Genomic DNA, 13478 nt, shown 5'->3' with positions numbered 1-13478 from the left:
TATTTCCCTCCACACTGTTTGTGTACATTCGTTTGTTATCAGAATTCACACAAAACCCCTGATAACCACACATGATTTTGACTGGAAACATTATTTAGTAGTATGATTCTGCATCCATCGGAAAAAATTTACGTTTACAGAAGAACATGAAATTGCGTCTTGAAAAAATGAAATTGGATTATTTCTTAAAATAATCATACCCTTTACTGCATGAATAACAGGAGCATTTGAAGCATCTTAAATATAAGCTCTGTAAAAATATAATTTATATATTTGTATTAATTAATATAATAATGAATAAACCCTTGAAATAAATTTCTGAACACAAATTAGATTTAAAAAAACAAAAACACACACACCCAAATCCCTGATCAACCTCATCATGAACGTGTATCAGAGTTGCTTTCGTAAAATTGACTAACAATATAGGTCTGTGTCTGTGTGTGTGTGTGTGTGTGTGTGTGTGTGTGTGTGTGTGTCTTAGGGAATTAAAGTACCACAGTCTATACGTGTCTTTAAATGTCTGGTTAAATTGATTCACAGGTCTCTGTCTCTCATCACTTTTAATTTGCCGTGAATGTTTCTTTCAAGTCAGAGATAATAGCTGGAATATCATTTGACCAGAAACACCTGAAAAGAATCAGAATAGAAAGAAAAAATCATATTTTGTTGAGCAAATGATCAGCAGAGGAGAAAGAATTGTTCAAGACGTGACCCTTCAGCTCGAGAACACTCCGCTGGTTGGGCAAATTTGCTGAAGATGAATTTAGTGGCTGACTCAAGCGTCCTTTAACAGAGAACAGACAGGGGAATTCTTCCAGGAATAAGCCTGGGCTTTTATTCAAGGAAGCGGAGAGCAGTTCATCTCCAGTGGAAGATTACAGCAGCTGGAGACGACTGACATAAGAGCCGTCAAATGAAGCCGCTGCAGTGATATATTCACTCTAGACACCCTGAACACCGATCAGACACTACAAATCCAGAAAGCTCAGTTAACTGAGCTTCAATAATAAGCACAATCAACAGCTACACAGTTGAGTTCAGGGTTAATGCCAAATGTCAATAATAATGTACAGCATGGTTATGCTCAGGAAATAATGCCATGTGGCAGAACAATTCAGACAATGACCATAAACTTTGGTGGACCACCATAGGAAGACATACCCCAATATTTACTGTTCAAATAATGCAAATTTCCCTCAATCCTTAATAAATGATTACAGCCTTGCAATGTACAAAGTACAAACAGTTTAATATATTAAATATTCATTTATATTAAATTAGAATATTTCTATTCTAACATGTTTTGTGTCAACCATTTTAACTGAATTTTGGAGGTTGAATATTACAGTGTTTACAGTATATTATAAATATAATGATAAATAATTACAGCTTTAGTTTTTTTATTTTTATATTTAAAATATCCACTGTTCAACAGAGAAATGCTAAGAAAAATAGCATTCATTTAAATTCATTTAATTTCATTAAAACCCACCTTTTAGTTCATTTGTTTTCATAAAAAAAAAAAAAAAATTAAAATGTAATGATGGTTAATAGGGACATGCAAATTTGCTGATAATCAGATGATAAACAAAAATGTTTAAATCTGGTTTTATTTTAAAAATCATTTTGCATTACATTGAGACTGAGTTACATCAATCAAATAATATGTCTAAGTTAACCGCCCTGTTAAAAATGTGTTCAAGTCTATGCTTGCAAAGACATGACAAACTAATTGCACAAATGTTTACCTTGTTTCTCCTTGCACTTCACAGACTAAAATTAAAAACAGGCAAATTACTGAAAATCATGCATAAGGTTATAATTTGTTTTCTTAATTTTTTTCAACACAATTATCAAGATTGCAATTATCACAGACAGCAGAAGGTTTGTAAACCGAGAGTGCATGGCTGCGTCCGAAATCGCATACTTCCCTACTATATAGTAGGCGAAGAACAGTATGCGACAAGAGTAGTATGTGCGAATTCACAGTACTCATAGAAGAGTAGGTAAAAAGTACCCGGATGACCAAATACTTCTGGCGAGATTCTGAAGTGTGCATACAATGGACTCTTTACTATCCCATGAGGCCACAGGAGAGGATTTATGAATAGCAGTGAAGCGACGAAACTGACGCTGATGGTAGGCCACATGATAATTAGCCTGGGTTTCTCCATGCTGCCTTGCACGCAGCGCGATTTTAGTCTTATATTTATTATATACCAGATTTTCGCCTCAGCGAGGGGACCAATCACAGAATGGGGGAGGGAGCAGAAGACGATGACGACGTCTATGCGACACACCGAAGCAGTTTGTTTATATCTATGGATCCAACATGGCAGCAGACTTAGATAGTGTTCTAAGTAGTCTAGAATGCAAGTTTATTTCGTCTTCTTCCTCGTCGAATTTCTGTCGCTCTACATACATACATTTGATCATGCTTTCAGATACCAATGAGACAGTATGCCTATACTCTTTAACATGTTTTACCATGTTTAAACCCATTCTGCACATTTTCAATCGAAATTCCATCTAGGCCTCATGAATACCCTGAGGATCCTTTTAAGCTGAAGTAAATAAAAGCAAACACACACACACACACACACTTACCGAGACAGTTATTCCAGCTAAGGAGGCGAGGAGATGGCCTTCTCCTTCAGCTCGGGTAATTAGGATGCAGCGCTTCGTCTGGATGGCTGTGTACTGAAAACAAAAGCAACGTAAGCACCCTACATAATAATTTCCAACCTGTCCTGCCCTCTATAGAGGGGTGAATAATTGAGTTTCATACAAAAAACACTCAGTCCACACACACTTATTCCAGGGACATGATTCTTTTTGACACTTGAGGTCTGAGATTGTAGGACACTCTGCATGGTAAAAGCTTTATCTGCATTCACATCACTCATCCCATTCGAATGAGCAAGAGTTAGTTCAGAGCTAAAATATAAAGCTAACATGATAGAACATCTCTTGTGTTACATTCCCAAATATATGTTGGCTAATGAAAACTTTCTGGAGGAGACAACTGATGCAGTGACCAGCAAACAGAAAAGTGAGTCAGCATTCAACATCAGCTGAAGATCAGCCAGCCCTGGATGAGCCTGTTACTGATGTAAAGGTCACAGAAACCTGATTCTGAGATCAAACTCAGGCCAACTCTGCCTGGACAGTAGCCTATGATAGCCACTGCTAGCCTAGCATCCAGATTTCCTCCCAAACAAGGATATCTTGAATTGAAATGCATTTCTTGCTCACAGATGCTGGACTGTTTTGATGCAGTTCCAACAAGTTAGTTGATCAGAAAAGAATGTATCTGAAGTGACAGCTATAACACGTGAAGCCACATAATCTGTTCATCTTTTTCACATTTAAAAATGCTGCTTGAACAAAGATTGTCCCGTATAAAGTTTGTTTGATAGACTGTCTGTCTGTCTGTCTGTCTGTCTGTCTGTCTGTCTGTCTGTCTGTCTGTCTGTCTGTCTGTCTGTCTGTCTGTCTGTCTGTCTGTCTGTCTGTCTGTCTGTCTGTCTGTCTGTCTGTCTGTCTGTCTGTGTGTGTGTGTGTGTGTGTGTGTGTGTGTGTGTGTGTGTGTGTGTGCGCGTGCGTGTGTTCTAACCTGTTCAGTTTTTAATAGACTGGCCTCTATCCAAACGTTGTAAATTCAGTCTGGTGTAAATCTACAAAGTCATTTATGCATTTAGAAGACGCTTACAACGCTACTTACAGATGCAATAAAGGTATTAGCGATATTACGTTGGTGACCGAACCTGTTTTTCAATAAATCTTTGGACGAACCCGGACTGTTCATTGAATGTTTCAAAGGCGGTGTTGGAAATCGCCCCTGTAGACCTTATTCAGAGCAGCGCCATGATATGAAAGCGAGGCTGTGAGGGATAGACTTACCATGTTCTCAATAGCATCCGCTCTGTAAAAAATAAATAAATAAATGTTTTTTGTCTAATGACATTTCTTGGAAAGATATTTTTGCAGTGTTTGTTTAGTCAGCAGTCAGCAGAACAATCAAAAAACACTTAAATAACAGTACAACCCACTGAAGAGATAACTCACTCACAGCCTCGCTTTCATTCCTGTTAAAAATCAAAGATGGCGCTGCTGTGAATTAGGTCTTCCCTCATTCACTATTCCCTACATTTATTGGCCACTTGAAGGAGTGAATGAAAACGAGTGAGTGAGGGATAATGGGATAAAGTGTCAATCATATGCACACTTCAGAATCTCGCTGAAAGTAATTGGTTATCTGGGTACTTTTTGCCTACACTTACTATAGGCTACTGTGTTGTGAATTCTACTTTCACATACTGTTTTTCGCCTACTATGTAGTAGGGAAGTATGTAATTTCGGATGCAGCTTTTAATTACTTAGTAGCCTATAGCCAGCGTTTGCGCATAAAGGTATACCGAATCTGTCCCCATCTACTGGCGATGTACCTGCGGAAAGAATCACTGAACAAATCTGAACAACTGATTTTAGTAGGCAAAACAGATTTTAAAAATCGAGTGAAAACATTACATTTTAATATTTTCTGAGAAAAAAATTGTTTTGTGGCTAGTTTGTTCTGGATAGTTGGTAAGGCTTTGCTAGGTGGTTGCATAGTGACATAAGTCAAAATAAGAGCACTAGTAGTCTATTCTGTTCCCTTGGGCTCTTTCCTCAGTGTCCTTCAATTGGTTTATATAATTGTGATTTCAGCCCAATTACTTATAACATGCATGATTTGAGGCATCATTAAACTGTGCCAGACAATTTATGTGCCCAAGTGTAATTTTTTTGGGTTAGAGATTTGTTCAAATACCAAACTCTAAGCATGAGCGGTAGAGTAGCTGTGGTATTTTAGGCAGTTCATAAAGCAAGCTATCCGTCCTTATTGTGCTAAATAATATTGTCTATAATATCTGCATTACTCTAGCTCAGGGTTATTAATAACATATCTCATGGACATGATCTCTATTATGCATTTTATAAAATGCTTTAAATTCTAGGCCACACATGTAAAACAAATACCAAGGCTCATGTTGCACCTGTCAATCACAACAGAGAGTCCCGCTCTCCCTGTTAGGAGTAGACAGCATTAGTCAGCAGGACAACCTGCTTCTCTCACATAACAGTAATCTAAAACAACTGGATTATGGCAAAGATTAGCTGATGGCTGGTATAATTAGTACTACCTGTAACTGTTTGACATTTTCATTTTATGCTCTACAGAAGCAAGAGTGATGAATGGCACAGTGTCTTTTTGTGCAATGGAATTACAATTGTCACCACATTAATCTCACAGAAAAATCAAGAAGAGACTGGTAAAAACAGTTCTACTTGGGTGGATTTCTAAACTAGGCTAAAGTTCAAGAGTCAGACATGGTGAGGAAAGATACAGAACCTTTTTTGAGAGCTCTCTAAGAAAAGGAACAGCTGCATAGTGAGTAAACAACCGTATCAGGTATCTGATTCTCTCATTTAATTAATGTAATTAAATATAGTAAGAACCCTTTATGTAGTTCCATCCCAGCACGCATACAGTCTTGCACAAATGATTCTCGGAGGGACAATTCCTCTCCCGTCCCTGTGTTAAAATGTTAAAGGTGAAGTGTGTCATTCCTTTCACCAAACAGATTTGCAATAACAATAATAAACATGTTTCCCCAAACCCTCCCCCCAATTGCCATTAGTTTACCAGAACAGATATCCCCGCCCCATAATCCCACCATTGGTTCAGCCTATGTTGCAATACTCAAACATACAAAGATAAATATTTCAGGGAAACCAACCTCAGGGAAACAAACAAACCATTGTTGCGAAACAACATTTTAAAATCACAATATGTAAGATTTTTGGATTAAAATATCCCCAAAAAAAACAATGTATATTTTTTTTACTTGTGTACATCATCCCAAATGTTTTCAACAATGTTTAAATACAGAGAAATCAGCTATTTTAACCAGTGTAATGTCATTGGATCTCTTGTCAATGACGTCATACACTGTACAAAAAAAAGTTGCTGTCTTAAATTTTTAAGTACATTCAACTTTACATTAAGACATTTTAACTTAAATTACATTAAACTGGCTTAAAAAATTTGTTGAATCTTGTATAACATAAAAAACTGTTGAAAATGGCTTAACTTATTTTGATAAGTTAAAGCAATGTAAAAACATATCTTGTCATAACTCCAGATTTACTGCCATAGAAACCATGGAAACACCAAAGACGCTTTAATATATTATGTGTTTTTTTAGACAGGTGAACTAATTGGATACTTTTATCGACAGAAAACAAATCATTGTTATATAGCGCAACAATATTAGTCTTATTGTTTGAATCTATTTTTTTCTTTATTTACTGTGAGTAACATGTTTGTACCATGCCTCTGAGACCATTTTGCCAAGTGGCTAACATGGCATTATCAGAAAGAGCTTTATTTGTATTAAGTTTCTGGTACCATTGACTTCCATAGTATATTTTTTTTCCTACTATGGAAGTCAATGGTACCAGAAACTGTCTGGTTACTGACATTCTTCTAAATATCTTCCTTTCTGTTCAGCAGAAGAAAGAAATTCATACAGGTTTGAAACAACATGAGGGTGAGTATATGATGACAGAATTTTCATTTTAAAGTGGAGTATCCCTTTAAGGCATGAAGAATTTTTTTTTTCAAGGAAAAAAACTAATTTTTTTTTTATCAAAGATGAGTTTTAAGGGATACAGTTATTGACTACAGGGGGACTTTAAGGCTCATTTCATACCTGTCAATAATAGCATAGAGTCCCTTGGTGGTAGGCAGCATTAGTGAGCAGGATGACCTGGACAGTATCACATTATACTGGAGAAACCAAAGACAACTGGGTTATGAAAATAAAATAAAATAAAACAGGACATTGAATTAATTAAATAATAAAAATAGATACATTTTTATTTTATATTTATAAAATATACTGTATACTACTCAATACTGAATTGAGTTCTCTTCTGCATCTTTTTGCACTTGAACGGACGAATACACACAAAAATATGTCAAAATATCCTCGTAAACACAGTCGGTTATATCTTAAGTGAACATAAACAGTTGACAAAGAAAACGCATAACTGTATATTGGATCCATGCAGCTCTTAAAGTGACAGCAGCCTAATATTCCTGCTGCCGTCACTATAATAACGTTAATCAAATAACAAAAGACATAGAGAAAATTCACTCGCTATTCTTGACTGAATACTTTTGTAACCATATTTGTAATGCATATCTTATGTATAAAGTGCAGTGTTATTTTATATTTGATCGGAATCGATAAGCAGCATCTGAATCGGAATCGATAAAATTCAATCGATACCCAACCCTAACTGCATGTGAATAAATCTGCAGCCCTGCATCTCTGTTTAGTGTGACTGTCTGGCATTTTCACTTTAAACTCCTCAGCAAATGCAAAGAGTGAAAAATGCCAGCACAGGTTCAGAGACGCCTCCCTATCTGACCTATGCAGTGGGCCTCAACCACTGATTTATTTGTCTCACACAATATGCAATGGCATTACACAATTCACTCCAGTCTTACGGAAGCATATAGAAAAATCAAGGGAAGACGAGTAATCTTGTATCTGCATGGATTTCTGAGCAAGGGTCAAGTTCAAGAGCTGGAAATGGAGCGAGTACGTGAGCGAGACAGAGGGGGGTCAGGAGAGATACAAATCCTTTTTGAGAGAGCTCTATAAAGAGAAACAGCTGCACCGTGGGTAAACAGCCGCATCAAGTTTCTGGTGATTTAATGGTTCCAGGATTGCTGATCTCGGCCTTGACTCGGTTCCATCCCTGCACGCATGCAGTCCTGCACGGATGTCCACGGACAGGGCTGCTCCTTTCTGAATATCTTCACATATTATCTTGATGCTTGCACTTTAATGTTTTTGAATTGCATATATTCATATTTACATTAAAAGCTATCAGAATTTCATCTTAATTTTGGCCATACAAATATTATTTTTAGTTTACCCAATAATAAGAAATCTGAAAACTATACTAAATATAAGCATTTTCACTTGTGGACTTTTGGACCCCAGTGCACAACCAAAAATATGATAAAACACACAATAATCGCAGTAAACTGTAGGTAGGTACTGTAAAATACATGGTCTGATCTGCCCGGTGAGCGAGTGTTCAGTTACCAGCACGTTCACTTTGCCTATTTGGATTAGAATTACGTAACTGGAATGCTATTCTGAACACAGGCCCATGGATGGAAGTGCATTGAGTAAATAGCTCTTGAATATTTTCCAGCCAGAAAATATTCCCCTACAGATACACAACAGGTGCTCATAACATTGCTATTTGTTTTGTTTCCTGCTATCAACCTTTGCTCTCCATTCATCCTCATGCCAAGAATGTAGACAAGACTCTTTGCTAATGTACTTACACACCATGTTTCATAAAACAAAACTACATGCTTAGTACGGTGACTGTAAAATTTCACAGTATGCAATAATATATAGTACTCAGATATACAGTAAACAGATAGAAGGATGAATGGATAGATAGATAGATAGATAGATAGATAGATAGATAGATAGATAGATAGATAGATAGATAGATAGATAGATAGATAATAAGTTCAATGACACTTGATTGCATTTAATCATTTTAACTTTTATTGTATTGTGAAAATGTTTTTATTAACTCAATCATTTTAAAATAAAAAAATCAATTACAAAATGCACACATTAAATTTCAAATTGGATTACTTTGACTCTAATACTCTATTGTAAACTATATGAAAACTGACTTTATAGGCATATTCTATATAAATGCATATTCTGATTTCTATCTATAAAATTAGAAATATACATGCATTGTGATACTTGTCTGCAATCAGCAAACAAAAGCTCAGCATGATAACTCATTATGATATAGGCTACAATTGTTTCCACTCACAGAACTGCATCACATTTTTGTGCATCACAAAAATATTGTGCCTCTAATCTGAACGTTTTTTTACTCTATACATTCCAATTTGGAATAAAAGCAGACAGAATATTTCACCAATATGGCAAAATCATAAATGTACAAACTCTCAGATGCTGAGGGTTCTTCAGAATTAAACATGAAGACATCAATGGTCAGTTTCAAGAGGTGGAGTCTTCTTACATCAAAGAAACTGTCCTGTGATTCAGTAAAACAACTTCAGGCGACTTCATCGACTTGCAATCAACCAGTTCTTGATGTGACACAGCGTTTCATAGTCCACAAGTCTGGAGTAAAGCATGCATGGTCTTTTAGCAGTGTCATTCTGCGTTCTGAGATCTGAATCTTCCTGCGTTCGATCTTCTATTGGAGTTTAATATTTTGTGGCAGCGAGTGAAGGAGAACTCCATTGCCAATGCAGCCTCAGTTCTGCTGTTTAATCAGAGAAAAGACAGACACAATCCTTAGTGCAATCTCAACTAGGGTAAAGGCTGTGTTTAAATATATCTGTGTGTGTGTGTGTGTGTTTGTACCTCAGAGTATGGTGGAGGAGGGGGAAGCTGATACTCGCTAACATGCATGAAGATAGGACTGTCATCCTCGTCGTAATCATCCAGGAGAGGAATGACGGAACTATCCATGTGGTTGTCCCGGGGGATCTCGCTGTAGCTGGGCGGAGAAGACGGGAGCGACACGCAGGTGCTTGAGGTGGCACTGCCATCCTGGCTGCTCATGCTGTTGGTCCGACTGTTCATGCCGTTGTAGGGGATCGTTCCGATGACCAGAGGCAGTTCTAGGATCAGCTTCTCGCTTCCTGGGATTGACACAGAGATCTAAACCCGGAGAGAGAGACACCGGCATAGAGGTTAACCTCTGATCCGCATGTACTAGTGAAGTCTGAAGCATCTGCATTGATTATCAAGAATATAACTTACCCTCAGAGAGTAGTCAACGTGGATAATGTCACAGCCCAGGATGGTGGGCTTCAGCTTGGGCACACGGAGCACTCTCCCCTGCCACACGTCACGCATGCCAGATATGATGTGGTTGCCCCGGACAGAAATGAGTTTCTCGTGAAACACTTTGGTGCGGCCGTTCGCCAGGTAAATGTGCTTGGCTATGATGGCGGCTTTAGGAATGATGATCCGAGAGCAGGTGTTCTCGAACTGAGCGTCGATGCAGATGTCTTCTCCTTCACTGTAACCCTTCCGGCCTATGTGAGCGGCCACGGAAACGCTGCCGTCGGGAATAAACATGCAGGTGACTTTCTTCTGATTCGCTCCTGCAACTGGAGCCTGAGAGGAAGCAGAAAGTACTAAAGTTCTTACTCACGTTTTAACCATGTAAATTTCACAGATATTTGTGTGACCTCTGTGGAATTATCACCATGAGATCTTGGGTGTTGACATCAATGGGTTCCTCCACCTCGAAATATCGCTTGCATTCTGCATACGACTGGCCTGATTTCTCTATGACGGCCTTCACATAGTACTGGACTGAGCCAAATTTTCCCACATATGAGGATACCAAGCACCTGTTTTGAAAGGTCTTGCGTTAAAATAAGAATATTTGAATGCAATATTTGTAATAGGAAATTTCGAAAAGAAACTCACCCTGCCTGAGGAAGTTCGAAACCAAACATGAACTCGTATTTGTTTCCAGGCCTGAGAGTGATGGAGCCGTCTGCATCTGTGGAGAAGAGATTGTGCTTTAAGAAACACTCCTTATCATCATTTACTCACCCTAACTCTTTTGCTTTTTCAATTTAAAAAGGGTTTTTTCAATAAACAATTCGTAAACTTACATCTGTCCCCTCCCCAACCCCCCCCATTCATTGAGTTATCCCCTTTTGATTTTCATTCTATGCACAGATAACTTAATTCAACCCACACCAAAATTAGAGTCGAAAATATAGAAAAATATTTGTCTATCCTTGTTCAAACTACGATAGCATGTTACATAGGAGCACGACTAGGCCTAGTTATGGGGCTTGAAACCACCCAAAAGAAGTTAAAACAAAGGTTAGAGGTCTTAAAATTATGTATGATGTTTTACATTTAGGGTTTAAAACGTTTTAATGACAACTAAAGTAATTAAAACTAAAGCTTTTAAGGAGGTTACTATAGCAACAGTGCGTGGCTGGACACAGGCACGGGAAAAGTTAAGTTAGACCCTCTTAAATTCGCTCAAAAGTTTGTATGAGTCTCACCTGTTGGCTGATGATCGAGGTGAAGAATTTCTTCATATTTCAGGTACTCAATCTCCTCCCTGCAGCGCAGCTTGCCTTTATTATAATCGACTTTAGCGCATCCGATTCCGAAGAGTTTAACGGCGGAAATCCGCACCGCCTCCTCCACCTCCACGACCACCCGCCCGGCCACTTTATCTCCGCCGCTATACGTGCTCTTGTTCGGGTCACTCAACTTAACGTCTAAGGTCTTGGGTTTCTTTGTCAGTACGCCCATTTTTCTATTTTACTAATTTTCCGAACAAGAATTCCAGTAGTAATTAGCAGTGTTCCACTAATAGTTCTATTAACGCTCTCTTTTCGGTTATCAAAGTAACTGAATTGATCAGTTCAGCAACAAGCTCACCAGTAGGCTACGTCCTGGTGTTATTTTCTGTTGTAATATTATTTTCGATTAGTTGTTGGTGACTCTGTTCTGTCAGTAAACACTGAGTGGGAGTGGGTGGTTATATAGTTCACACGGCCGCTCTGCTGATGATGCGAGCTGGACACACATGGGCATCCGTGCTGGACACCCACATGCGCCCCGTGGATCGCCACAGGCTCGTCTCTCTCATAGGACACACGGGCTGTTTGCGTCCACTCGGGCCAATGGCAACCTGTCCAGAGCGCGTGGACAGCTCGTGGGTAAGGGGCAGGAGTCTTTGAGGAGGTGGAGTAATTATGTGGAGCAGGGGTGGAGTATGACTGCGCAGAGTGCGCACTGTGCCCTGCTCCAAAACACTCCTGTGACTCATTCATAATAGTGGTGGGGATTTCTTTCTACATAACAAATGCATTTGAACCTGAACTGAATGACACCAAAGAATCAAGTGTTTCTAGACAGCCCAGTTTACCTTAACAAAAATGAATGTGGCTGTACTATGGTAAAGAAATGGTATCGGATGGTTATACTATGTTAATTAGATTTTTTTTAAAGTACCAAAAAGTTTATGATTTTGGACATATACCACAGTAGTAATGTGGTACACTGGTATATGCATTTACTTTTGTCACTGTACTATGGTACTGCCACAGTAGGTTTATGTGAGGATATGCCTTACTACCGAATGATAACCAAATGCATTTGCCACCACGGTATTTAAATGGCACTAGGTAGGCCAACCTTAGATAATGCCATGTCATTAACCTGGTACATGGCCAAAAAACACAATATTGCATATGCATGCATATGTCCAAAATTCCATGTTATTGCATTGGTGCATATCCAAAAACCATGGTATTGCCCTGGTACATGACCAAAAAAACATGGTATTACCTTGATATAGGCTATGTCAAAATACCATGGCATTGCCCTGGTACATGACCAGAAAATGTACATTGTACCATGCTACCCTGGTACATGTCCAAACACATTGTATTACATTGTATTTTGAGAAATATATTATAACTAAGATATATCTGACAGATTAGACATGTCCAGTGGTCATCAGAGATGACCAAAGGAATGCAACCATGAACAGTCCACATGCTCTGAAACGTGTGTTACAGAGAGACTATTCACATGGACTGTTCTGATTGGATGAGCACTGCCATCTGCTGACTGATCCAAAACACTTCACTGCATGAGCCCCTACAAAAAGTTTAGGAGGAGTCTGATTATATAACCCCGTTCATCTGTCATCATAGTGATCGGAGGAGCCTATATAAACAAACAGCTGCTTACCTCATTCATTATGCTGTCCATCTATCTCCAGAGTTACAATCCTGTCCGAAGAGTGTGGGATATTGCTCAACTCCCTCTGTTATGGATGGCTGTCTGTGTACTTTTTAACACCTGTTGTTCCATCCTATATTATATCATATGAACATAAAACTAGCATAAACTATAGTGAATGGTACTTTTAAGGTAGTGCAGGGAAAAGACAGTTTTAAGTTACATAACACAGACTAATATAATATAAACATTCAAGCTCATCCAAACGAACACCATTCAGTGTCACACAAGTGTGAAAGACTCAGAATCAGCCACCAATATTTGATAATTCACAAGGAGTGAAACCTCCATCACCTGTGATCCTCAAACAGATGAATCTACAGCCTCCATCCATCTCACACCTGCTGAAAACTATGGTTTTAACTTTAAACAACAGATGTGGACAGAGAATACCACAGATCCATCATCATGGTCTTCCACAGGCTTTAGAGTCTCTGGGCAATGAAGATCTATGAGAGAAAAATAACTGAAAAGAATCATTGATTCTCATGATAAATTTCTCTGACACATATAATGTCCATAATGTTCTGAAATCATAAGAACTAGTTT

General features: G+C 38.3%; 1 protein-coding gene across 2 annotated transcripts; it reads right to left on the bottom strand.

The window, feature by feature from the left end:
• Positions 1–8628: 8628 nt before the first annotated feature.
• Positions 8629–11682, bottom strand: txnipb (thioredoxin interacting protein b). Of its 2 annotated transcripts, none has more exons than XM_079894124.1 (6): positions 11174–11682; positions 10578–10653; positions 10351–10498; positions 9900–10259; positions 9498–9797; positions 8629–9396 (listed from the first exon to the last, which is right to left on the bottom strand). In XM_079894124.1, the coding sequence occupies exons 1-6, from the start codon at positions 11427–11429 to the stop codon at positions 9388–9390; spliced, it is 1149 nt and encodes a 382-aa protein (XP_079750250.1). In that variant the 5' UTR covers positions 11430–11682; the 3' UTR covers positions 8629–9387. The 2 variants fall into 2 exon arrangements, with proteins under 2 accessions (XP_079750250.1, XP_079750251.1); XM_079894125.1 differs by having other exon boundaries at positions 8629–9393; positions 11174–11635.
• Between the last annotated feature and the right edge of the window lie 1796 nt (positions 11683–13478).

This window comes from Squalius cephalus (genome assembly GCF_949319135.1).
Source record: "Squalius cephalus genome assembly, chromosome: 15".
NCBI lineage: Eukaryota > Metazoa > Chordata > Actinopteri > Cypriniformes > Leuciscidae > Squalius > Squalius cephalus.
Note: the sequence above shows the minus strand (reverse complement) of the source record. Positions and strands in the feature narration are given on the sequence as shown.